At 43.3% G+C, this 24,941-nt stretch overlaps 1 protein-coding gene across 1 annotated transcript; it reads left to right on the top strand.

Moving 5' to 3' along the window:
• The first annotated feature begins 22,068 nt into the window (after positions 1-22,068).
• LOC133754151 (jun dimerization protein 2-like) lies at positions 22,069-22,587 on the top strand. Its single transcript, XM_062184702.1, has one exon. It carries the CDS (start codon positions 22,069-22,071, stop codon positions 22,585-22,587), a length of 519 nt encoding a protein of 172 aa, XP_062040686.1.
• The last annotated feature ends 2,354 nt before the right edge of the window (positions 22,588-24,941 follow it).

Here is a 24,941-nt window from a genome sequence, read left to right as displayed (position 1 = left end):
GGATTAAAGAAAAATAGGTTGAATTATATTTTTTACAGATTGGAACTGAGACATAATAATATGATTCTATTTGGGTTGTCAAGTATACATCTATAGGAAATAATTCAGGATGAAGAAAAGTATAGGAAATTATAATTATATGGGATAATAGCAATAAAGGTTTGATTTAATAGTGTTTTAATCAGCAGAAGTGATTTTTTAAAAAAGTATAACTGTCTTTGTGGTATCAATGTTTTTATAAATACATGTATAAATTAATGATTTTCTTTATAGTTAGTTACACATTTGGAAAGAAATATGGAAGAGCAGATTTCTTAGACTTAAGGAGTTGCTACCTTTCCTCATCCTGAATTGCAGCTTATAGTTGTGTACATGGCAACCCAAATAGAATCATAATATTGTGCCTCAGGTACTATTTTCCACTGAGATGGTACACAGGTACATTGACCAGCCAAATGTTATAGCATGGGTGTCTGACCAAGAAAAAGGCCATCCCACTGCCTGGTGCTGTGTTACATGAAGACATATCCAGGTCCTGCAAAGGTGGTTACTGGCATAGGCTGCAAGGGGAGAGCTGGAAAAGGCACCACAGGCTAAGCAATTGTGTATTTCTTCAGGATCTTCCTTTGAAGTTGGGAACATTCACACCAGACAGCTTTTGAAAGGGCAGGGGGGAGGGGAGCCCTGAGACCATCTCATGATGGCTGCCTACATTATTTTTCCTTCAAATCCTACTCCTAGAAGTCTGGATTTCAACTTGAGCATGACTGTGAACTAAGGCAGTGTAGCTGAGTCTCATGTAGTTCTGCCTCATTCCTGTACCAGGGCCCTGCCTGGAATGTGTGCAAGAGGAAAGGCAGATAGCACTTGGTGCTGGGGACATTTGTTTAGTCCTGGGACATCCAGAAGGAAAGCACATTTTCCCACCCAAATGAGCTTTCATTTGGATTGTAAGCCGGAGTCACATTCAAGTCAGAGGAGAAAAATCAGGTTTGAGGGTGCTGATCTTTTTATATTCTGTCACATCCTCCGGCATCAAAGTCAGAAAGTCTACTGAGGTTGATAGAGTTAAGGATCAATACATAGGAAATAGACTGTATTACCTAGAGGTGAATGAAAGAGAGAGAGAGTGTGTGTGTGTGTGTGTGTGAGAGAGAGAGAGAGAGAGAGAGAGAGAGAGAGAGAGAGAGAGAGAGAGAGACAGAAATGAAAAAGGAGAAAGAAAACAAGGAGGGAAGAAAATAAGAATGAAGAGGAAAATATAAAGTAAAGATGAAGAGAAAATAAAAACAAAGTTTAGAGGATATGAAAGAATGAGAAAATAGAAAAAATAAAAGGAAAATAGGGGAAATGAACACCAAAAGAAAGTAAAGAAAAACAACAAAAAAGAAAAAATACCAACAGGTAAAAAAGGAGAAAGAACATTTTAAAGCATTTTTCCTATCCATGCCAATAATGTTCCTCTTCAAATCTGACCTTTTCTTCTTAAACTTCCTTTCATTGGTGCAACTGCTTCTTCCATGTTTATTCATCTAGTGAGAACACTAGACAAATTTCTTTTCTGCACAATGACAAAGAGGTGTAGCAGACATAAAAAGAAGAAACTTGGGATTGTACCTAATTTATGCCACTTATTGTATCCAGGTAAATCATTATGGGCTTTAAATTTCAGGTGCTTAATTTGAACAACCACTTGAATCGTATGTTAAATGCAGATGGAAGTAATAAATGCTGTTTCATTAGTCTGCAAGATTGCTTAAAATCTTAAAATTCAATGTGATCTTATTCCATCTATAGAAAAATGTGGAATATGAACTGGAAGAAATGAAAAAAAATATAGTAGAACACAAATAACAAGAAAACCAGTAAAGAAAGTTTTAAAAATCAGTAAAAGATAATAGAAAGTTATGAACAGATGAAAAAGCACTAGGAGAAAATAATTTAAGACAGAAAGACAAGATAGTGTCTGTAAGGGCAAGCTAGAAAGTCAGTTAAGCAGATAAATCTATTAGGATTATCATCTAAATATATAAATGCATGCTAAAATAATGAACATAGTCCATGTATAAATGTCCTTCACTTACAACCCAAATTAATTAATAACCCAAAATATAACCCAAATATATCAGCAACTTAACAACAAAATAAAACCAATCTAACTGAGAAGTAGTTAAAAAACATCAATAGACAGTTCTCAAAATAAGAAATACCAATGGCTGACAAATGTATAAAAAAGGCTTAACATCACTAGCCATCAGGAAATTTCAAATCAAAACCACAATGATATATCACCTCACTCTTATTAGAATGGCTAAAAAGAGACTAATAAATGCTGATGAGGATACAGACAAAAGGGTGGGAATGTAAATTAGTGAAGCCACTGAGGAAAACAGTGTGGAAATACTAGAAATAAACTTGCCAAATGATCCAGCAATCCAACTACTGGGTATACACCCAAAAGACTTGAACACAATGTATAAAAGAGATACCTGAACCAACATATTAACTGCAGGACTGTTCACAGTAACCAAAATTTGGAACCAAGCAAGTTGTCCATCATCAGATGAGTGGATAAAGAAAATGTGGTATGTATACACAATGGAATATTAGTCAGCTATAAACAAATGAAATTCTACCATTTGCAACAAAATGGATGCAACTAGAAGACATCATGTTGAGGGAAATAAGCAGGAGCCAGAAAGAAAAATATGCAGGTTCTCCCTTATATGTGGGAGTGAAAATTTTAAAAACAAATGAAAAAGAAGGAAGTGTCTGTGTGTATCAGTATCACTGCAAATATAATTTTGTAAAACTGTTTTATACATTTATCAAACCAGTGGTTAAGAATGTTCTGCTACTGTAGTTTGAATGATCTATGATTACTTAAAAATTTACTGTATTGAGTGAAATGGCCATTTTTTCCATTCAATTATTGTTCATAGCCATTATTTGTGTTCCCATTAATCTAGGGACATTTAGCTTTTTACTTGTTAAACTTCTTACTCAGTGATGTATTAACCCTTTTTACTGTAATGTAAATTTAAAATATGTTGTCTCAAAAACTAAAAAAAAAGATGGAAGGAGGGTGACAAAGAGGGAAGAAGGCTATTATTGTGTTCTTAGATTTGCATGTCTAAGTCATATTGAATCTGTTAAATATTACATAAATTTAAAACTGCATTTCAAAAGAAAAAATTGTAGAGAGAAAGAGATATCTTTTTTCTCCTGGTTCACTCCCCAACAGTCTGTAACATCAAGGACTGGCCCTGGTTGAAGCCAGGCATTGGGACCTCCATTTAGGTCTCACACATGGGTGGCAGGGTTTCAAGTACTTTAGTTATTACTTGGTGCTTCCCAAGGTGCATTTAGAGGAACCTTGACTGGAAGCAGAGGTGAAACTAAATTGCAGGCATTCCATATATTGGATGTAGACTCCACAAGCAGTGGTTTAAACTGCTATGCCAAAACAATGGCCCCCAGAATTTCTATTTTCCAGCATCATTTCTCATGGTCAGTACTGTGGCATAGCAGATTAAGCCTCTCCCTACAGCACCATCATCCTTAATAGGTGCCTTTTTGAGTCCTAGATCCTCTGCTTCTGAGCCAGCTCCCTTCTAATGGCATAGGAGAACTGTGGAGGATGGTCCAAGTGCTTGGGCCTCTGCAACCACATGGGAGACCCAGAAGAAGCTCCTGGATTCTGGCTTTGACCTAGCCCAGCCCTGGCCATTGTGGCCATTTGGGAAGTGAACAAGCAGATGGAAGACTCTCTCTCTCTCTCTCTCTCTCTCTCTTTCAAACAAATAAAGAGATTTATCAATATCATTCTTAATAGTAACATTTTGAGTAACAGTAACATTTTTTAAATTGTTCTACAAATATTTTCTTTTTTGCTTAAATCACTAGGCCACAAGCAAGTTACATGATGAGGTCAAAGCGTAGCAACTTCTTGGATTAATATCAATAATTCAACAATGTTTTGTGAGTCTTAAGTTTTTAAAAATGTCTTACATTTAAAAATTTTTTAAATTTCATTCCATTTACATGGAAGCAGACTTTTAGAAGTTTGTTGAGATGTGCATAACCCATGTAAAGCACTACTTTTAATTCCAACATTCTGTTAATGCACACTTTGGGATTCAGGAGATGATGGTTTATATAGGTGGATCCTGCCACTCATTTGGGAGTTGTTCATGGCTCCCAGCTTCAGCCTGGCCCAACCTGGCTGAGGTTGACATTGGAGTAGTAAGCATGTTGATGAGTGCTCTCTATCTGCATGCTTTTGACTCTTCTTCTTTTCTCTCTCTCTCCCTCTCTCTCCCTTTCTCCCTCTCTCTCCCTTTCTCCCTCTCTCTCTTCCCAGCCTCCCTCACTCCCTCTCATCTCTGTGTGTATGTGTTCTCTGTGTCTCTCAAAAAATATAAAATTTTAAAAATGTCTTGTCCAGAATTATTAGTTCCAGTATATATGTATCTGAATGAGTTATTGAAGTATTTGCAGGCCAGTGCTGTGGCTCACTAGGCTAATCGTCCACCTGCGGTTCCAGCAACCCAGGTTCTAGTCCAGTTGGGGTGCTGGTTTTGTCCCGGTTGCTCCTCTTCCAGTCCAGCTCTCTGCTGTGGTCCCAGAAGGCAGTGGAGGATGGCCCAAGTGCTTGGGCCCTGCACCCGCATGGGAGACCAGGAGGAAGCACCTGGCTCCTGGTTTTGGATCAGTGCAGCACACAGGCCATAGTGTCCATTTGAGGGGTGAACCAATGGAAGGAAGACCTTTTACTCTGTCTCTCTCTCTCACTAACTCTGCCTGTCAATAAATAAAAAAAGAAGTATCTGCACGTGTATTTAAAGATAAAGAAGACCTGGTGTAAATGTGAGCATCTGGCTCTAAACCAAGAACCTCCAAGTTTGCAGCAAGCCTGAAGAAAGCCTTTTCTATTTTATGCAAGAAAACTCATCTTTCTCATTAAATCATCTTATCATCAAAGAAATAAAGACAAGATTATTGGTGATAAATCATTCTCAAAGCAATTAACAACATTTTAAAAATGAGTGTTGAGGAAAGTAGAATCTGTGTGTGTTTACGAAAGAAGAAATTATGGTCTTGGCCAAGTGTTAATACTTCTAATTGGAAATCAAATGACAGAAAACTTTCCATTCATAAGTATGACCTAAATTTGCATTATTTAGATAATCTCATTTTAAAAATCTTAAATGGACCACTGTAATACAATAAGGAAACAACCTTCTATTATTGTACTGCATTTTACAATCTTGCATCAGCACAGAAAGAAACTGTACCAACTATCCATCATTCTCTATTTCTCCCTCCCACTAACTCTTGGAAACCATGAATGTGTTTGAATGTATTAGTCTTTCCTAGATATGGTATAGAATGATTGTGAGCATCTTTTCAAGTACTTGTTTGCAAACTGTGAATGTTTTTTTGGAGAAAAGTTTATTCTGAACCTTGCTCCATTTTAAATTCAGGGTTTTTGTTGTTGTTGGGTATTTTGTTGTTCGGTAGTGATTGTTCTTTTTATATACTAGGTACTAATTCCTTATCAGTATATGATTTCCAGATAAGACAACACTTTAAAATGTATGGGAGGTGGAATTAAAAGGTGGATTTATTTTGGTGCAAAACATTTTTTTTGAAATCCACACACAGTATTCTTATAATAAACATCCTCTCCATGAACTTAAGTATCCCTGTGTACTCTTCCATTCTGTGAACTGTGTTTCTGGGTCGTTTATAGAATCATTTGATACACAAAATTTTAATTTTAGTGAAGTGCAACATATGTTTTTCTTTTCTTCCCTATGTTTTCCCCTCAGTAATCTGCACAGGGTGTTTTCTCAGCAGAGGCCAGCTCACAGAATATGGTAAACATGGATCAGAAAGGGGTGATGAAATAAGGAGCAGAGTCAGGGTAGAGAAGCGAGTATGAATACACAAGGAATCTGGGGGTCTTGATGGTGAAACACAAAGGCTCCAATTTGAGGGCAGATGAGGGCCCCCAACATGCACTTTCTGGCAACAGACAGCCTCCACTGTGGGGTTTGTGAATATTCAAAAACCAAATACAAGAGCAGAAACCACATCTGTTTGGTTGCTAGTCTCCCTCCACCCCCATGGCTAGTCCAAGTTTTTCCATCCTATTGAAAGCATTGATAAAAAATTCTGGTCAACAGCCCATCTTTCAAAAGAAAGATGAAGAAAAGAGGAAGGGAAAATGCCAGCTCACCCTGCTCCTACACAGGATCATGAGGAAGCAAGTGTCCTGGGGCCAGAATGAGGCCACAGTTTCCATATCCCAACTCTTAGCCATCCTGCCTGGGGTGCCTCTCCTACTCTACTCCAGAGCACTGAGGGAGGAGAGGTGGGAGAGGAAGGGAAATCTGGGTGTGACAGAGGTGGCAGCAGCATCCAGGGGACACAGTGCTGCCAGCAGACTGCAGTGGAGATCTTGTCTGGAGTGGAATTCTGAGGGGTGCCAGGTGTCTCTGGTTCCATGACCACAGTGGGTTCTGGGGTTCAACTGCTGCCCTGAAAAACACAGGTTCCTGTCCTTTCCATGGGGCTTGCTCAAAACAAAAACTTCAGTTGGAAACCACCAATAGTACTTTCCAGTTGTCTTGTTCTGCTTACTATTGTTGTCATTGTTACTGTTATCTGACTACAAAGACAGTGTGAGACTTCACAGGTAGACTAGCTTTCCTGGTGGAAGGGCTTGGGTACAGAGAGCAGGGTATGTGGAATTTTTTGGCATTATTGTTTTAAGCAGAAACAAAAAGGCTGATTGGAGTGGGGTGGAGGGATTTGCTAGAAGTTTCTATCTAAAATAATCAGCCCATCAAAAAATAAAAACAAAACAAGAAATACCTGTGTGAATCAGTATTGATGCAAATATGATTTTATAAAATGTTCACTATACATGAGTGAAATGGTCACTTCTTTCCATTCAATTACTGTTTATAACCATTGTTTATATTCCTGCTAAACTAGGTTGCTTTTTACTTGTTAAATTTCTTATTTGGTAAAGCAGTAAGCCTTTTATTGTTGTGTAAATTTAAAATATGTTATCTCCAAGTGTAAAATGAGAAAGCAAGCAAGAAACGGAGAGAGAAGGATGGTGGGGTGGAGAGGGGGAGGGAGGTGGACAGGGAGAGAAGAAGGGACTATCATTTTATTCTCAGAATTTTATCTAAAAATGATATTGAATCTGTTAAAAATTAATTAAAATTTTAAATTGAAAATATAAATATTCCCCTCCCCAAAGAACCCTTGAAAACAATTTTTTTAAAATCCTGAAAACAGTAAAACTCCAAATAAACAAACAGCAAAGTGTCATGTACAGAAAGGGTGAATTAAGTCCATTTATTAATAGCAGCTAAAATTTATATATGAGTGACTTTAGTCCAAATTAAGGGTGCTAATGTAGGCTTGTCACTTAATCAGGAGTAATTCATTTTCAAAATTACCAGTTTGCTCCAAGCCAGAGAAATATTACTGCACATCTATGTAACTCATTATTTCCTATTTTTAAAATAAGTAAATCAATGTCTGAAAATATTTCAATACAAAGAAATTACAGAATTTCAGGAGTCATCACATTTTTGAGGTATGACATAATTAGAAGGTGGACACCTAGATATAACATTGAAATAATGATACATGCTGAGAGTTCTGCAAGAATATTAGTGACTGAGGTGCAAATTTCAAATCCTAAGGCTTACTCTTGCTGTCACGTGAGTGTTACATACTTTTCCATATTATGCAAATTGTAAGAGATTAGATGGTGAAACTTGCAAGTAGAAGGAAAATTTTCCTTCTTTCTGCACAAACATTGCTGAATACTGAGCTATCTGGCAGAAGGCACTCTGCTAATGATACAAGTATACAATATTTCAAGACTCTATTCCACAAAGTAATTATTGAACCCTAAATATTACCTCAGGTCCCTCAAAAGTAGTCTTGGTACTGGAAATGTTATTTTTATAATGTTTATTTGCATTTTCCCATTGAAGATTTTACCTCCGTACTCACCTTTAATCCAGGAAAATATGAAATAATAGTCCAGCTGATCTCACAGAAGATATGAGGAGTCTTGAATGAATTAACATAGGACAAAATAAGTGACAAATACAAAGAACCCTTGAAAACAAATGAAAACAAATCTGGCCAGATTGATTTCTTAATAACAATGTTGAAAAGTAGCTTCTAGGGGGCGGGGCCAAGATGGCGGATAGTGAGGACGTGCGCCGTAGTTTGGGAAAATAAAGTTTCATAAAAGTGGAATTATTGTAGCCTCAGGAAAAGACTCAAGAAAAAAACTGCAGAGGAAACGCCTCCAGATCTAGTGGATGTGACACAGAGGACCTACAGGGAGCCCACCGCGGGGAAACTCAACCGCAGGAGAGGAGCCACAAAATCTCGCCAGCTCGGGAATGGGAGGGAGGTAAGACAAAGACAGCAGAAACCTGAGATATTTGGGGGGGAAAGCAGAGGCCTCTCTTGTTACTCAATGAGGAAAACAAAGAGCAGGAGCCATTTTACATATCTAAAGCGCAGCCACAAACTAAGTAACTTCAGAATTTGGTGAATCTTGAGAACACATTGAGGGCTGCATAAACTCTTTGTTTGGTCCCACGGGTAGATCAAACGAATACTCACAGAGGCCAGATTTCAACTACTCTCAATTTCACTCAGCCATTTGGGATTACTTCCCAACTGAGACAAAAAAAAAAAAAAGGGAGAGAGAGAGAGAGAAAGAGAGAGCGATCCAGTAAGGAGCAAGGGAGTGAACAATCTGGGTGAGTCGCTTTTTGCACAGCCTTAAACCTGAAGAATCAAGCAGAGCTCTCTGGCCACACCCATCACAGCCCCTAAGGATCCATCAAAGCAGACAGCCCACTTACAGGCATAGTAAAACGAGAAAAAAACACCACAGCAAAAAAAAAAAAAAACATAAATTATCTCCAACATGACAAACAACAAACGTAGAAGCCGAGGTAACAAGAGCAAGGAAGAAACTATGATGCCTCCAAATGAACAAGACATGCCAATGCAAGATTACGAAGATGAAGAGATAGAGGAAATGCAAGAAGCAGATCTCAAAAAATAGATAAGAACATTAAGAAGTTCTCAAAAACAAATTCTTGAACTACAGAAATCCTTAATGGACAAAATAGAAAATCTCTCTCGTGAAAATGAAAATATTAAGGAGGAATCAAAATGAAATGAAACAACTAGTAGAACATGAAACTGAGATAGTGACAAAAAACCACAATGAAATGAAGAACTCAATAGATCAAATGACAAATGCATTAGAAAGCCTTAAAAACAGAATGGGTGAAGCAGAAGAGAGAATATCAGACTTAGAAGACAGAGAACAGGAAAGGAAACAGTCCAATCAAAGAAAAGAAAAAGAAATCAGAAATTTAAAAAATACTGTCAGGAATCTACAGGATACTCTTAAAAAACAAAACATTTGGGTTCTAGGAGTTCCTAAAGCCATGGAGAGAGAGAAAGGATTAGAATGCCTTTTTAGTGAGATACTAGCAGAAAATTTCCCAGGTTTGGAGAAGGACAGAGACACCCTAATACAGGAAGCTCATAGAACCCCTAATAAACATGATCAAAAGAGATCCTCACCATGACACATCGTAATCAAACTCACCACAGTGAAACATAAAGAAAAGATCCTAAAATGTGCAAGAGAGAAATGCCAGATTACTCTCAGAGGATCTCCAATTAGAATCACAGCTGACTTCTCATCAGAAACCCTACAAGCTAGGAGAGAATGGTGAGATATAGCCCAGGTACTAAGAGAGAAAAACTGCCAGCCCAGAATATTATATCCTGCAAAGCTCTCATTTGTGAATGAAGGTGAAATAAACACCTTTCACAGCAAACAGAAACTGAAAGAATTTGTCGCCACTCGTCCAGCCCTGCAAAAGATGCTTAAAGATGTGTTACATACAGAAACACAGAAACACGGTCACCAATATGAAAGAAGGTAAAGGAAGGAAACCTCACAGCAAAAGATCACAGGAGTCTCAAACCATATACTAGAAAATATCTTTGGCAAATGACAGGGCAAAGTTACTCCTTCTCAATAGTCACATTGAATGTTAATGGCTTGAACTGTCCAGTTAAAAGACACCGATTGGCTGATTTGGTTAAAGAACAAAACCCATCTTTTTGCTGCTTACAAGAAACTCATCTTTCCAACAATGATCCATACAGACTGAAAGTGAAAGGTTGGAAAAAGATATACCATGCCAACAGAAATGAAAAAAGAGCGGGCATAGCCATCTTAATATCGGACAACATAAACTTTACCACAAAAACTGTCAGGAGAGACAAAGAGGGGCACTATATAATGATTAAGGGATCCATTCAACAGGAAGACATAACAATTATTAATATATATGCACCTAATTACAGGGCACCAGCTTATTTAGAAGACTTGTTAAGGGACTTAAAGGGAGACTTAGACCCCAATACAATAGTTCTGGGGGACTTCAATACTCCACTCTCAGAGATAGACAGATCAACAGGACAGAATATCAACAAGGAGACAGTAGATTTAAATGACACTATAGCCCAAATGGATCTAACAGACATCTACAGAACATTTCATCCTACATCTAAAGACTTTACATTCTTCTCAGCACTACATGGAACCTTCTCTAGGATTGACCACATTCTAGGCCATAAAGCAAGTCTCAGCAAATTCAAAAGAATTAGAATCATACCATGCAGCTTCTCAGACCACAAAGGAATGAAGTTGGAAATTAGCGACTGGGGAATCCCTAGAACACGTGCAAACACATGGAGGTTGAACAACATGCTCCTGAATGAACAATGGGTCATAGAAGAAATTAAAAGAGAAATCAAAAATTTTCTGGAAGTAAATGAGGATAAAAGCACAACATACCAAAACCTCTGGGATACAACAAAAGCAGTGTTAAGAGGAAAGTTTATATCAATAGGTGCCTACATCAAGAAATTGGAAAGGCACCAAATAGATGAGCTTTCAAGTCATCTCAAGGATCTAGAAAATCTGCAGCAAACCAAACCCAAACCCAGGAGGAGAAGAGAAATAATTAAAATCAAAGAAGAAATCAACAGGATTGAATCCAAAATACATTACAAAAAATTAGCCAAACGCGGAGCTGGTTTTTTGAAAAAATAAACAAAATTGACACCCCATTAGCCCAACTAACTAAAAAAAGAAGAGAAAAGACCCAAATCAATAGGATCAGAGACGAAAAGGGAAACGTAACAACAGATGCCACAGAAATAAAAAGAATCATCAGAAACTACTACAAGGTCTTGTATGCCAGCAAACAGGGAAATCTATCAGAAATGGACAGATTCTTGGACACATACAACCTACCTAAATTGAGCCAGGAAGACATAGAAAACCTAAACAGACCCATAACTGAGACAGAAATTGAAACAGTAATAAAGGCCCTCCCAACAAAGAAAAGCCCAGGACCAGATGGATTCACTGCTGAGTTCCACCAGACATTTAGAGAAGAACTAACTCCAATTCTTCTCAAACTATTTAAAACAATCAAAAAAGAGTGAATCCTCCCAAATTCTATGAAGCCAGCATCACCTTAATTCCTAAGCCAGAAAAAGATGCAGCATTGAAAGAGAATTACAGACCAATATCCCTGATGAACATAGATGCAAAAATACTCAATAAAATTCTGGCCAATAGAATGCAACAACACATCAGAAAGATCACTCACCCAGAACAAGTGGGATTTATCCCTGGTATGCAGGGATGGTTCAACATTCGCAAAACAATCAATGTATTACACTACATTTACAGACTGCAGAAGAAAAACCATATGATTCTCTCAATAGATGCAGAGAAAGCATTTGATAAAATACAACACCCTTTCATGATGAAAACTCTAAGCAAACTGGGTATGGGAGGAACAATCCTCAATACAATCAAAGCAATATATGAAAAACCCACGGCCAACATCCTATTGAATGGGGAAAAGTTGGAAGCATTTCCTCTGAGATCTGGTACCAGACAGGGATGCCCACTCTCACCACTGCTCTTCAATATAGTTCTGGAAGTTTTGGCCAGAGCTATTAGGCAAGAAAAAGAAATTAAAGGGATACAAATCGGGAAGGACGAACTCAAACTATCCCTATTTGCAGATGATATGATTCTTTATTTAGGGGACCCCAAGAACTCTACTAAGAGACTACTGGAACTCTTCAAAGAGTTTGGCAAAGTAGCAGGATATAAAATCAATGCACAAAAATCAACAGCCTTTGTATACACAGGCAATGCCACAGCTGAGGAAGAACTTCTAAGATCAATCCCATTCACAATAGCCACAAAAACAATCATATACCTTGGAATAAACTTAACCAAGGATGTTAAAGATCCCTACGATGATAATTACAAAACCTTAAAGAAAGAAATAGAAGAGGATACCAAAAAATGGAGAAATCTTCCATGCTCATGGATTGGAAGAATCAACATCATCAAAATGTCTATTCTCCCAAAAGTAATTTATACATTCAATGCAATGCCAATGAAGATATCGAAGACATTCCTCTCAGATCTGGAAAAAATGATGCTGAAATTCACATGGAGACACAGAAGACCTCGAATATTCAAAGCAATCCTGTACAAGAAAAACAAAGCTGGAGGCATTACAATAGCTGATTTCAGGACATACTACAGGGCAGTTGTTATCAAAACAGCATGGTACTGGTACAGAAACAGAAGGATAGACGAATGGAACAGAATAGAAACACCAGAAATCAATCCAAACATCTACAGCCAACTTATATTTGATCACAGATTCAAAAGTAATCCCTGGAATAAGGACAGCCTATTCAATAAATGGTGCTGGGAAAATTGGATTTCCATGTGCAGAAGCTTGAATCAAGACCCATGCCTTTCACCTTACACAAAAATTCACTCAACATGGATTAAAGAATTAAATCTATGATCCAAAACCATCAAATTATTAGAGAGCATTGGAGAACCCTGCAAGATATAGGTACAGGCAAAGACTTCTTGGAAAAGACCCCAGGAGCACACAAAATTAACATTTGGGATTGCATCAAATTGAGAAGTTTCTGTACTTCAAAAGAAACAGTCAGTAAAGTGAAGAGGCAACCGACAGAATGGGAAAAATATTCGCAAACTATGCTACAGATAAAGGGTTGATAACCAGAATCTACAAAGAAATCAAGAAAATCCACAACAACAGAACAAACAACCCACTGAAGAGATGGGCCAAGGACCTCAATAGACATTTTTCAAAAGAGGAAATCCAAATGGCCAACAGACACATGAAGAAATGTTCAAGATCACTAGCCATCAGAGAAATGCAAATCAAAACCACAATGAGACCTCACTCTCTCAGGAGGGAGGGGTCCGTTTTGCGCAAAATGTAAATAAAGCCGCCTCTTGCATTTGCATCGTCTGGTCTGAGGATTTTTGAGTCTGGGGTCGCTATCTAAAGGACCCAGTGGGGATTAGGGTCCTTCATTTGGAGGTCCCACTGAGATTTGATGACCCACGACTCAAGCCCTCAAAAGGCCAGCCAGAGGTAAGGCAATCCCCCTCTCTGTGTAAGTGTCGTGATGTGTGTTTGTCTCGATTAGCGGCACCTTCTGAGATTGTGCCTGTACAGGACCTGTATCTGTATTGGACCAGTGGGGGAGACAGACATGTCCTAAGATCCCTGGTCTTACCCTGGAGGACGCTCCAGCAGTGTTTTGGGGGAAGGAGAGAGACCACGTCTTTCTCCTTCTCGGTGAGAGCCTGGCTATCGCGCCGCTCCCATCTGAATATTTGTGTTTTCTGTTTTGTCGTGCCGTGATTGTACGTGTCGTGTCATTTGTTCTTTGTGTATCTGTGTTTTTATTTTTATCTTCCCTGACTCTTTCCTTTTGAGACTATGGGACAGAAATTAACCACCCCCTTAAGTTTGACTCTAGGACATTGGAAGGAGGTGCAGGAACAGGCTTATAACTAGTCCGTGGAAGTGAGGAGGGGAAAGTGGGTGACACTGTGTTCCTCGGAGTGACCTACTTTCAACGTAGGATGGCCTTCTAATGAGTCTTTTTCCCATAGTCTCATCCTGCAGGTGAAAGACCGAATCTGCAAACCTGGTCAAGAAGAACACCCGGATCAGGTCCCCTACGTTACAGTATGGGAGGACCTGATATCGGAGCCGCCCTCTTGGGCTTCTCCCTTCTTGCAGGACAAGAAGAACATAAATCGCCCCCTCCTTCGGTTGTCCCGATGACTCCCATCCCCACCCTGCACCGGCGCCGCCTCTCCTGCCGTCTCTACCTTGTATCCCTTACAGGAGATGAGAGAACAGAAGCCTCGGAGCCCCCCCGCCCTGTGCTGCCAGACAGCCAGGGGGACCTGATGCTGGACCCTCCTCCTCCCTATTGACATCAAGCAGCGAGGCACCCGCAATCATACTCTACCATGGTGTCTGAGGAGGGAACAACTCCCACTCCTGCTGACCCATTCTCATCACCCCCAAGCAGCCAATTGCAGTTGCGTAGGAAAATAGGGGAGGGGGGTGGTGGGGAATGGTCTTCCCAGGCTTTTCCCCTGAGGACAGTAGCTGGACAGATAAAATATTGGCCATTTTCCGCCTCTGACCTGTATAACTGGAAAACATATAACCTGTCTTTTTCACAGGATCCACAAGCCCTGACCGGACTCATAGAGTCTATTTTACTAACACATCAGCCTACCTGGGATAATTGCCAGCAGCTCTTGCAGACTTTACTAACCACTGAAGAAAGGCAGAGGGTTTATTTGGAAGACAGTAAAAACGTGCCGGGAAACGACGGGTGACCCACGCAGCTTCCAAATGAGATAGATAAGGCTTTCCCCTTGACTAGGCCCGACTGGGACTTTATCACCGTGGCGGGAAGGGAAAGACTCAGACTCTACCGCCAGATTCTCCTGACCGGTTTGAGGCGAGCGGGGAGGCGCCCCACAAATCTGGCAAAAGGTTAGGGCCATTGTGCAGGAAAGCAAGGAAACCCCAGCAGGATTTTTAGAAAGACTGATGGAAGGGTAAAGGATGTACACCCCCTTCGACCCTCTGGCCCCGGACCGGCAAGCCGAGGTCATCATGTCCTTTATTGGACAGTCGGCCCCTGACATCCGGGTGTGCCTTCAGAGGCTGGAGGGGCTTCAGGGGTATACATTGCCTGATTTAGTAAAGGAAACGCCCGAGGAAAGGGAAGACAGGCTAAGGCAAGAGCAGGATCGAAAGAAAAAAATGGAGGGAAAAGTGTAGAGGGGAGGAACTGACTAGGATCCTGGCCACCGTAGTTTCCAAAGCAGAGCAAGGGAGGACCAGGTCAGGAACGGACCCGGGAGACCGGCAAAGGCCCTGTCTTGACTGAGAACAATGCGCGCTGGGCAAAAGAGTGCCCGAAGAAACAAGCTCGTCTGAGGTCCGTTCCTGTACTATCTCTGGAGAATGAAGACTAGGAAGGGGATCCAGTGGTGTACGACTGCCATCAAGTCCTTGCTGAAATCCATGGGACTCAAGCCAACCTGACCGACATTCCCCTGCCAAATGCGGACCATACCTGGTATACCGACGGGAGCAGCTTCCTGCAAGACAGTGAGAGAAGAGCCGGGGCAGCGGTGGTGGACGGCCGGAAAAGGTCAGTAGTCTGGGCTTCTGCCCTGCCCCCCAGAACCTCCGCTCAGCAGGCAGAGCTGATCGCTCTAACCCAAGCACTCTGCGCAGCCAAGGGAAAGCGGGTGAACATCTACATGGACAGCAGGTACACTTTTGTCACTGCCCATGTCCATGGGGAAATCTATAAGCGAAGGGGGCTCCTGACCTCCATGGGAAAGGACATTAAAAACAAACAGGAGATTTTAAACCTCCTAGAGGCCCTGCACCTGCTGCGAGAACCTAGTATCATCCACTGCTTGGGCATCAGAAAGGAGGGGGTCCCGTGGAGGAGGGCAATCGGCTCGCAGACAAAGTGGCTAAAGAGGCAGCCTTGACTAGCCAACTATTGGCCGTAAAGGACTCTCCTAATGCAAGATGGACAAGGGTATTTCATCATTGGACTGGACACTCTCTTTCGACAAATTACTGAGGCCTGTGTACCCTGTGCTAAAGTAAACCCCAAGCACCTCAAACCCCCAGAGGGGGCCAGGATCAGAGGGGCATGACCTGGCATAAACTGGGAGGTAAATTTTACAGAGATTTGCCCCGGCAGGTATGGAGTTAAATATCTTCTAGTATTTGTAGACACCTTCTCAAAATGGACAGAAGCCTTCCCGACCAAGAAAGAAATCGCGCTGGTAGTAGTCAAGAAAATCCTAAAAGAAATATTCCCCCAATTTGGACTACCAAAGGTACTGGGGTCAGACCACGGGCCGGCTTTCATCTCCCGGGTAAGTCAGGTGGTGGTACAGGTGTTGGGAATAGAGTAAAATTACATTGTGCTTATAGACCGCAGAGCTCGGGTCAGGTAGAAAGAATGAATAGAACTCTTAATGAAACTTTAACAAAACTGGTCATGGAGACTGGCACTAGGGACTGAGTCAAATTGTTACCTATGGCGCTGTTCCGGGTTCGAAACACCCCTCAGCCTTTGGCTTGACGCCCTATGAAATCCTGTATGGGGGGCCCCCACCCATTGCCGATCTGTTGGGTCCCAGCATTGATTCCTATGCTACCTCCCCTGGCTTGCAGATATGGCTACGTGCTTTGCAACTAGTCCAGGAATATGTCTGGAAGCCACTAGCAGCAGTCTGTCAGCCCCAGAACATGGGAACTCCACACACCTTCCAGATCGGGGACCAGGTCTATGTGAGGAGACATCAGGTGAAAAGCCTCAAACCGCGCTGGAAAGGACCCTTCACCGTACTCTTAACAACTCCCACAGTGGTCAAGGTGGATGGCATAGCTGCCTGGGTGTACGCCGCACACGTCAAGAGGGCAACTCCAGAGTCCCCAATGGAGGATCAGACCCCGAGACAACCGGAAACGTGGAAATTGCAACGCACACAAACCCCTCAAAGATAAGACTCTTTTTTAAAAAAAAAACTGTGTAATACTTGAGACAACTGTAATAGTTTAATTAGGATCTGTTTTGCTGTTATTTGAGAGCCTTTACCCTTCCCTTCAATACCATCCCCTGGCTAAAGTTCATTCCAGAGGGGATGCAGATTTGGATGTAATCTCTCTGCCCCAGGCATTACAGAAAACTGCTGGCTCTGCTTACACCAGGTTCCCCCCTCCCTCTTGCTGTTTTCCTGCCGCTTAATGATACCCTTGGGTTTAATAGCTCTGTTAATTGCCCTCCCGTACAGCCTTTCCCTGTCCCTCCTTTTCCAATGACCTAAAAATGATTCCTTTAACATTGTGAAATTAGATAGGATGGGGTTAAATTGGAATGTGAAATTAAGATAGGAAGGGTTAAAATGGAGCTGCTGAGCTGACTGCATATTGTTCTGCTTTTGTACAAAATGCTTTGGCTTGCAAAATGCATTTTTTTAAGATAACTAGACTTTAGCTGACCTTGTAGCATGTGATGATTGTGCTAATGCTTTTATGAGATAATGGAGCATGTGATAATTATTTTAGGAGCTATGTTGAGTTTTTGGTCATGATGACCCCGTGTTTATGCTTGCTCAAGGTCTTTTGTCCCCTTACCCTGGATCTTATGATGGTTCGTCATGCTGCGGTTTATCTTGTGATCCTCTGTGTCATGCTATGGAGATATGCTAATGTTGTGGTTTTCAATCTTAAATACGCTGTGCGGTTGATGATCGGGGCCTCTCTTCTCGCACTGCACCAGGGGGTGTTGTTGTGCTCAAGAGTTGGCCCATCTGCGCAGATGTAATAAACTTCCCTCATGTTCTTTACAGCGGTTGGAATGGAATTCGTGTTTCTGGGGTCAGTAAAAGTGTGAGGCACCTTTCTGGGGTCTTACATCTTCTTGGGGGCTCGTCCGGGATTGGAGACCCCAGACCCACGCTCCATTTTCCAATCGGAGGTAAGTTTTTGCTGTTTTAAGTGTTTTTGTGTGTCTGGTTGATTTTTATGTACCGGAGGTTTATGTTTTACTGAAATTGTGCCTGCAGGACCTGTATCTGTATTGAGCTGATAGTGGGTAGGGGCAGACGTGCCCGGCGCCCCTGGCTCAGCCCTGGAGGATGCTCCAGAGGCGGTATTCTGGGGGGGCCTGGCGGGTGGCAGCCGCTTCGCTCCCATCATTAAGCTTACCTGGGGAGCGTGGCGGGTGGCAGCCGCTTCGCTCTCATCGGAAGCTCTGGTTAGGATTCTGGGGGGGCCTGGCGGGTGGCAGCCGCTTCGCTCTCATCGGAAGCTCTGGTTAGGATTCTGGGGGGGCCTGGCGGGTGGCAGCCGCTTCGCTCCCATCATTAAGCTTACCTGGGGAGCGTGGCGGGTGGCGGCCGCTTCGCTCTCATCGGAAGCTCTGGTTAGGATTCAGTAAGGTTTTCTTCCCCGGGAGAGGGGCTGGTGGCAGCAGCCACTCCCGTCGGAAGTTTTTGGTTTCAGTTCTGTCTCGGTCTTCTTCCCCGGGAGAAGGGCTGGTGGCAGCAGCCACTCCCGTTGGAAGTTGTGGTTTTGGTTTTGTCTTGGTTTTGCGCGCAGTGTCTTTGTGAATTTTGTGATTTGTGAGTCGTGTGGTTGTTTTCTGTGTTTTAATATACTAACCTTACTTGCCTTTCCCCTCCAACATGGGACAGGAATTAACTACACCTTTGAGTCTTACTCTAGGTCATTGGAAAGAGGTCCGGGAGCGGGCCCAAAACTTGTCTATAAGAGTACAGAAGAAGAACTGGACAAGTTTTTGTACGTCCGAGTGGCCAGCCTTAAACATCGGGTGGCCACGGGATGGGACTTTTGACTCTCAAATTATCTTACAGGTGAAGAGCCAGGTCTGCAAGGGAGGTAAAGAAGGGCTCCCGAATCAAGTGCCCTACATCTTTGTGTGGGAGGATCTGGCGAAAAACCCCCCAGACTGGGTAAAACCTTTCCTCCTTTCTAACAGGGCGGTGGCACAGCTCGATCCTACTACACCCACCACCGCCCTGAGGATGAAGCCCAGTTCTGAATTGTCAGCAGTTGCTCTGGGGGTGGCGTTGAGCCCCAAACCCCCTCCGATCCTACCCGCAACACCCCTAGTATCGGAAATTGCAAATCCATTACAGGAATTGGATACCCTCAAACCTGAAAAACCCTCAACTCCTCCAGGCAGGCAGGAAGACCTTTTTGATGTTCCACCACCCTATTCCCCTCGCCTCCTTAGGAGGGCACCTTATATCCCCCGCTTCCCAAAGAGGCCCGCGGTGCCCTTTTTGGAAACCAGAAGAGAAATGGAGGAGGAAGAATCCGATGAAACAGAGGAGGATGAAATAGAGGAGGGAGGACCCCCGGCCCGTTCTAACTGGCCGCCCTTCTCCACCTTATAACTGGGATCACAAGCCCTGACAGGACTTGCAGGGCCTGTTTTACTAACATTAATTTTACTATACTTAAATAAAATTCTGTAGGAGACTCAGACTCTACTGCCAGACTCTCCTGAAGAGATTAGCTGAAGGGGTTAAAGTTATTTAGTTAAAAACAAAAGGGGAAGTTTAAGATGGGTTAAGAAACAGAAACTAATTAGGATCCTGGCCACCACAGTTAAAGGGAAGCAGAGTAAGGGAAAATCAGAATAGGCAGGGACCCCGGGAGACCGACAAAAGCACAGAGAAGTGCCCAAATAAGATCCGACTAACAACGGGAATCCAGAGATGCACGTCTGCCACACGGGACTGAACTGACTGAAAACGGCCTCTGCAAGCCAGCGAGAGGAAAGACGGCAGCAGCGGAGTGGTGAGGCTGGGCGACAGCGGCTCCTCCCTCACTGGGATATGTGTGGTCCGTCACACGGCTGGGGATAGTGTTGGGAATGCAGGCCCTGCCCAGGTTCCTGTGGATAATACTCTATCACCTCCTGCGGTGTCCGGGACGGGCCCACGTGAGCTGACATCCCCCTAGCTTCCGGAGAACAACGGGGACAACAGTGAGAGGCGGTTGAACGAGGTCAGTGGTCTGGGTTTCTATCTCCAACCCCCCCTTCCCGAGAACTTTGCTCGGCAGGCAGAGCTGATCGCTATGGACCAAGCACTCCGTGCAGCCAAGAAAAAGGAGTGGGTGAAAATGCACAAGGACAGCAGGTACGCTTTTGCCACTACCCATGGGGAACTCAGAACAGACAAAGGCTTTTCCAACGAAGCGCCAATGTTTCCCCGATTTGGACAACCAAAGGTACTGGGGTCAGATAATGGACCCAGCTTTGTCTCCCGGGCAAGCCAGAGGTGGCCAGGGTGCAGGGGGGTTTAGCTAAAGAAAGCTTTATTCAGCTAGGGGAAGCTTTAACCATAACGGAGATCTGGCACTGGGGACTGGGTCGAGATGTTGCTGATGGCTTTTATTTGAGAGTTCCTAATATCACGGGTGTTAGACTATATTTGTTTTCCCAATTGATCTAGTCTGGGCTGGATGCGGGGGCGTGGATGCAGCGACAGGCACAGCACTATAACAAACTGGGCAGTGCTGACTTGCGCTGCGTTCAGGCTTCTGTATATAAACTGCGTATGGAAACCCACACTCGCGGTAGATAGACTGGGGCCAAGTATTAATTCTTTTGCAACTTCCCTACCCCGCCAGGCTTTGTTTAAATGTTCGCCTCCTGGGGCTTCGAAGGCTTCCAAGAGGAGCAGTCCCCAGCTTTGCTCTCCGACCTCTCTGCCATGGAGTCGGCACCTAACAACAGCCCAGGGAACTACGACCCTGGGACTGGGGCTGTGAAGGAGAAGCTCCGGGAGAAACTCCGGGGGCCAGGGGGCAGCCGAGGTGGCAGCCGGGGCAGCTACAATCCCCTGCAGTACCAGGTGGCACACTGCGGGCAGATGGCTGTGCACCTGCCTTCGACCTTGACGGCACCAGGCCAGCCCCTGTGTGTCCCCGAGGCCCCCTTGGCCACCACTGTGCCCCCTGTGCACCTGCCCCCAACCCTGACGGCACCAGGCCAGCCCCTGTGCGTCCCCGAGGCCCCCGTGGCCACCATCGTGCCCCCCAACAGCCCCCTCAAGGCACCCTCCCCGGCTGACCCCTCGCAGGAGGACAAGGAGGAAGTGAAGGACAACCTGGAATACCGGCTGCGGCGGGAGCGCAACAATATCGCCGTGCGCAAAAGCAGGGACAAGGCCAAGCGGCGCATCCTGGAGATACAGCAGTACATGGCAGAAAATGAGCAGCTGCGCAGCCGCGTGAGGCAGCTCACGCAGGAGCTGGATATCCTGCGCAGGTGTTTGAAAGCTATTATAAATTTGTTGTCATTGGTCAGTACAGAAATTAAAAGTTAAGGGCATAAAAAAAAAAGAGTATCGTTGGTAAGAAGGGCTAAAGAGAAAAGAGCTTTTTATATAAGGAAAGGACATGGTTTGTAAATCTGGATGGCTAGTTTACTCTAGGCTGGAATGATGGTAAAATGTTTACAGTAAGTCGAAGAGGGTGTGTGAAAGTCACAAAAAGTATTTAGGTCAAGGGATGTGTTTTCCGTTTTTGTCTCTGTTGTATTTTCTGTTTTTAAAATTCTGATGCCTTTTTGTAATTTTCTATCCCGTGGAACATGCTTCCCCTACCCTGTAGACTTGCTTTTGTGCTCATAAAATCTGCTGCAGGGCATAGAGATGTGCCTGTAAACCTGTGTCTGGCGGCGGATTTGGTGGGCGCATGGGGAGACGGCCGGCTGCCGCCTATCAGCCTAAACTCGGACAACACCAAAGCTACAACTGGACGGTCTTTTAAGAGTCTTATCTTGAGGGGAGTGGCTCTTGGAATCCGCTTGGGGTGGGACTCTTTAAGACTGTTTAGTATTCGTACCCGGCTCCCCTCCTTTGTTGCAGGATAAAGAAAAAGTTTTTGTGCTCCCACACTCGTTTCAGATCCTGTGCCTGGCCGGCCTGCTATGATATCAGACCCTTTTGTGACTATGGACTCTCTGCCAGGGCAAGACCCCCTGACCGGACGGCCCGGCCCGGCTCTGATCATAAAAGAGCTGAAATGCATTGGGACCATAATCGTGCCCTTGCTGGAGATAAAATTGGGCATGCCTGACGCAGCCGTGGACACCAGCACCGAGGTCACCACCAAGGACTTAAGAAAGAAAGAAGTGGTAAAGGAGGCGGAGGATGGGAAAGACGCCCCCGCCAGTGGCAATGCTACTGAGGTAAACCTGGACAAGAGGCCCCAACCTGTAAGAAGTAAGCTCGACGAACAGGAGGAGCGGAGGAAAAGGCGCTTGGAACAGAACAAGGCGGTGTGGGCCCGGAGGAAGGAGCGCGCGGAGACCCTGCAGCGGGAGTTCGAGCGGCTGGAGTTCAGAAACGCGGTACTAAGGATACAGGTCAGGGAGCTGGAGCAGGAGCGGCGGCAGCTGATTCTCGTACTGAACCGGCGCCGCCCCACCTGCATTGTTCACACCGACAGCGTCCCTGCCCCTTGGATCTAATATTAATGGCTGTGGTGCAATTAGTATAACTCATTCCCATAATTTCACTTAAATTTTAAGATTAAAATTTGACCAAAAGAAAAGGGGGGAATGTGAAATTAAGATAGGATGGGGTTAAATTGGAATGTGAAATTAAGATAGGAAGGGTTAAAATGGAGCTGCTGAGCTGACTGCATATTGTTCTGCTTTTGTACAAAATGCTTTGGCTTGCAAAATGCATTTTTTTTAAGATAACTAGACTTTAGCTGACCTTGTAGCATGTGATGATTGTGCTAATGCTTTTATGAGATAATGGAGCATGTGATAATTATTTTAGGAGCTATGTTGAGTTTTTGGTCATGATGACCCCGTGTTTATGCTTGCTCAAGGTCTTTTGTCCCCTTACCCTGGATCTTATGATGGTTCGTCATGCTGCGGTTTATCTTGTGATCCTCTGTGTCATGCTATGGAGATATGCTAATGTTGTGGTTTTCAATCTTAAATACGCTGTGCGGTTGATGATCGGGGCCTCTCTTCTCGCACTGCACCAGGGGGTGTTGTTGTGCTCAAGAGTTGGCCCATCTGCGCAGATGTAATAAACTCCCCTCATGTTCTTTACAGCGGTTGGAATGGAATTCGTGTTTCTGGGGTCGGTAAAAGTGTGAGGCACCTTTCTGGGGTCTTACAACATTAATATGGCCTATACCATTTTACCGGCAAATTGGACTGGTAGCTGTGCATATGCTATGCTTCTGCCCAATGTAGACATTATTAGTGGAGATACCCCTGTCCTGATTCCTTCCTTCGATTATATTGCAGGAAGACAAAAACGAGCTGTACAATTCATTCCTCTATTGGCTACGTTGGGAATTTCCACAGCTATGGTTACAGGATCCGCAGGACTGGGAGTTGTGGTCCAAAACTATAAAGATTTATCCCAACAACTTATTAATAATGTACAATCCCTATCCTCCACCCTTCAGAATCTCCAAGACCAAATCGATTCCCTAGCGGAAGTGGTCTTACAAAACTGTAGGGGCTTAGACTTGCTTGCCGCCGAACAAGGAGGTATTTGTTTGGCTTTGTAGGAAAGGTGCTGTTTTTTTGCTAACAAGTCCGGCATGGTTCGCGATGATCTGGAGCGTCGCCACCAAGCCATGGCTAAAAACCTCCTGTGGACAGGATTCAATGGACTGCTTCCTTACTTGCTACCACTTCTAGGCCCCATTGCTGGTTTGCTTGTTACACTATCTGTGGGTCCTTGTATTCTTAATAAGCTGATGTGGTTTGTTCATGAACGCCTTTCAACCGTTTAGGCTCAGAGCACTAAAAACCGTGGAATCTAGCCTGTAAATTTTAGGATTAAAATTTGTACAAAAAAAAAAAGTGGGGAATGAAGGACTTCGGAAAATTTACCTGCTAAAAAACTAGGAAGTTTCAAGAAAGGTCAGTTAGTTTCTGGGAAACTGCAACTTATCAGATAACAGGGAATAGCAGTTTGGAAACCCCCCTTGTGCAATGGTTAAGATAAGTAAAACTGATGTGTACTGAGATAAGCAGGAATGCTGTATGCTAAGATAAGTGAAATTACTGTAAACAAAACCCCCTTCCCCTTTGTATTCACTTGCTTAAGATAACTTTGTGGTTTTTGCCTTTAAATACTGCCTGTGACCCTTGTCCAGTACCTCACTCTCTCAGGAGGGGTCCATTTTGCGCAAAACATAAATAAAGCCACCTCTTATATTTGCAAAAAAAAAAAAACCAACCAAACAAAAAAACCACAATGAGGTTTCACCTCACCCCAGTGAGAATGGCTCACATTCAGAAATCTACCAACAACAGATGCTGGAGAGGATGTGGGGAAAAAGGGACACTAACCCACTGTTGGTGGGGATGCAAACAGGTTAAGCCACTATGGAAGTCAGTCTGGAGATTCTTCAGAAACCTGAACATAACCCTACCATACAACCCAGCCATCCCACTCCTTGGAATTTACCCAAAGGAAATTAATTTGGCAAATAAAAAAGCCATCTGCACATTAATGTTTATTGCAGCTCAATTCACAATAGCTAAGACCTGGAATAAACCCAAATGCCCATCAACAGTAGACTGGATAAAGAAATTATGGGACATGTACTCCATAGAATACTATACAGCAGTAAGAAACAATGAAACCCAGTCATATGCAACAAGATGGAGCAATCTGGAAAACATCATGCTGAGTGAATTAAGCCAGTCCCAAAGAGACAAATATCATTTGTTTTCCCTGATCGGTGACAACTGAGCACCAAAGGGGAAACCTGTGGAAGTGAAATGGACACTATAAGAAACAATGACCTGCTCAGCTCTTGTCCTGACTCTTGATGTACAATATA

This window comes from Lepus europaeus, chromosome Y, assembly GCF_033115175.1.
Source record: "Lepus europaeus isolate LE1 chromosome Y, mLepTim1.pri, whole genome shotgun sequence".
Taxonomy (NCBI): Eukaryota; Metazoa; Chordata; class Mammalia; order Lagomorpha; family Leporidae; genus Lepus; species Lepus europaeus.
Note: the sequence above shows the minus strand (reverse complement) of the source record. Positions and strands in the feature narration are given on the sequence as shown.

What these genes read in the sequence shown, in the direction of transcription:
- LOC133754151 (XM_062184702.1), top strand. Translation starts at nt 22,069, where the DNA reads ATGGACTCTCTGCCAGGGCAAGACCCCCTGACCGGACGGCCCGGCCCG.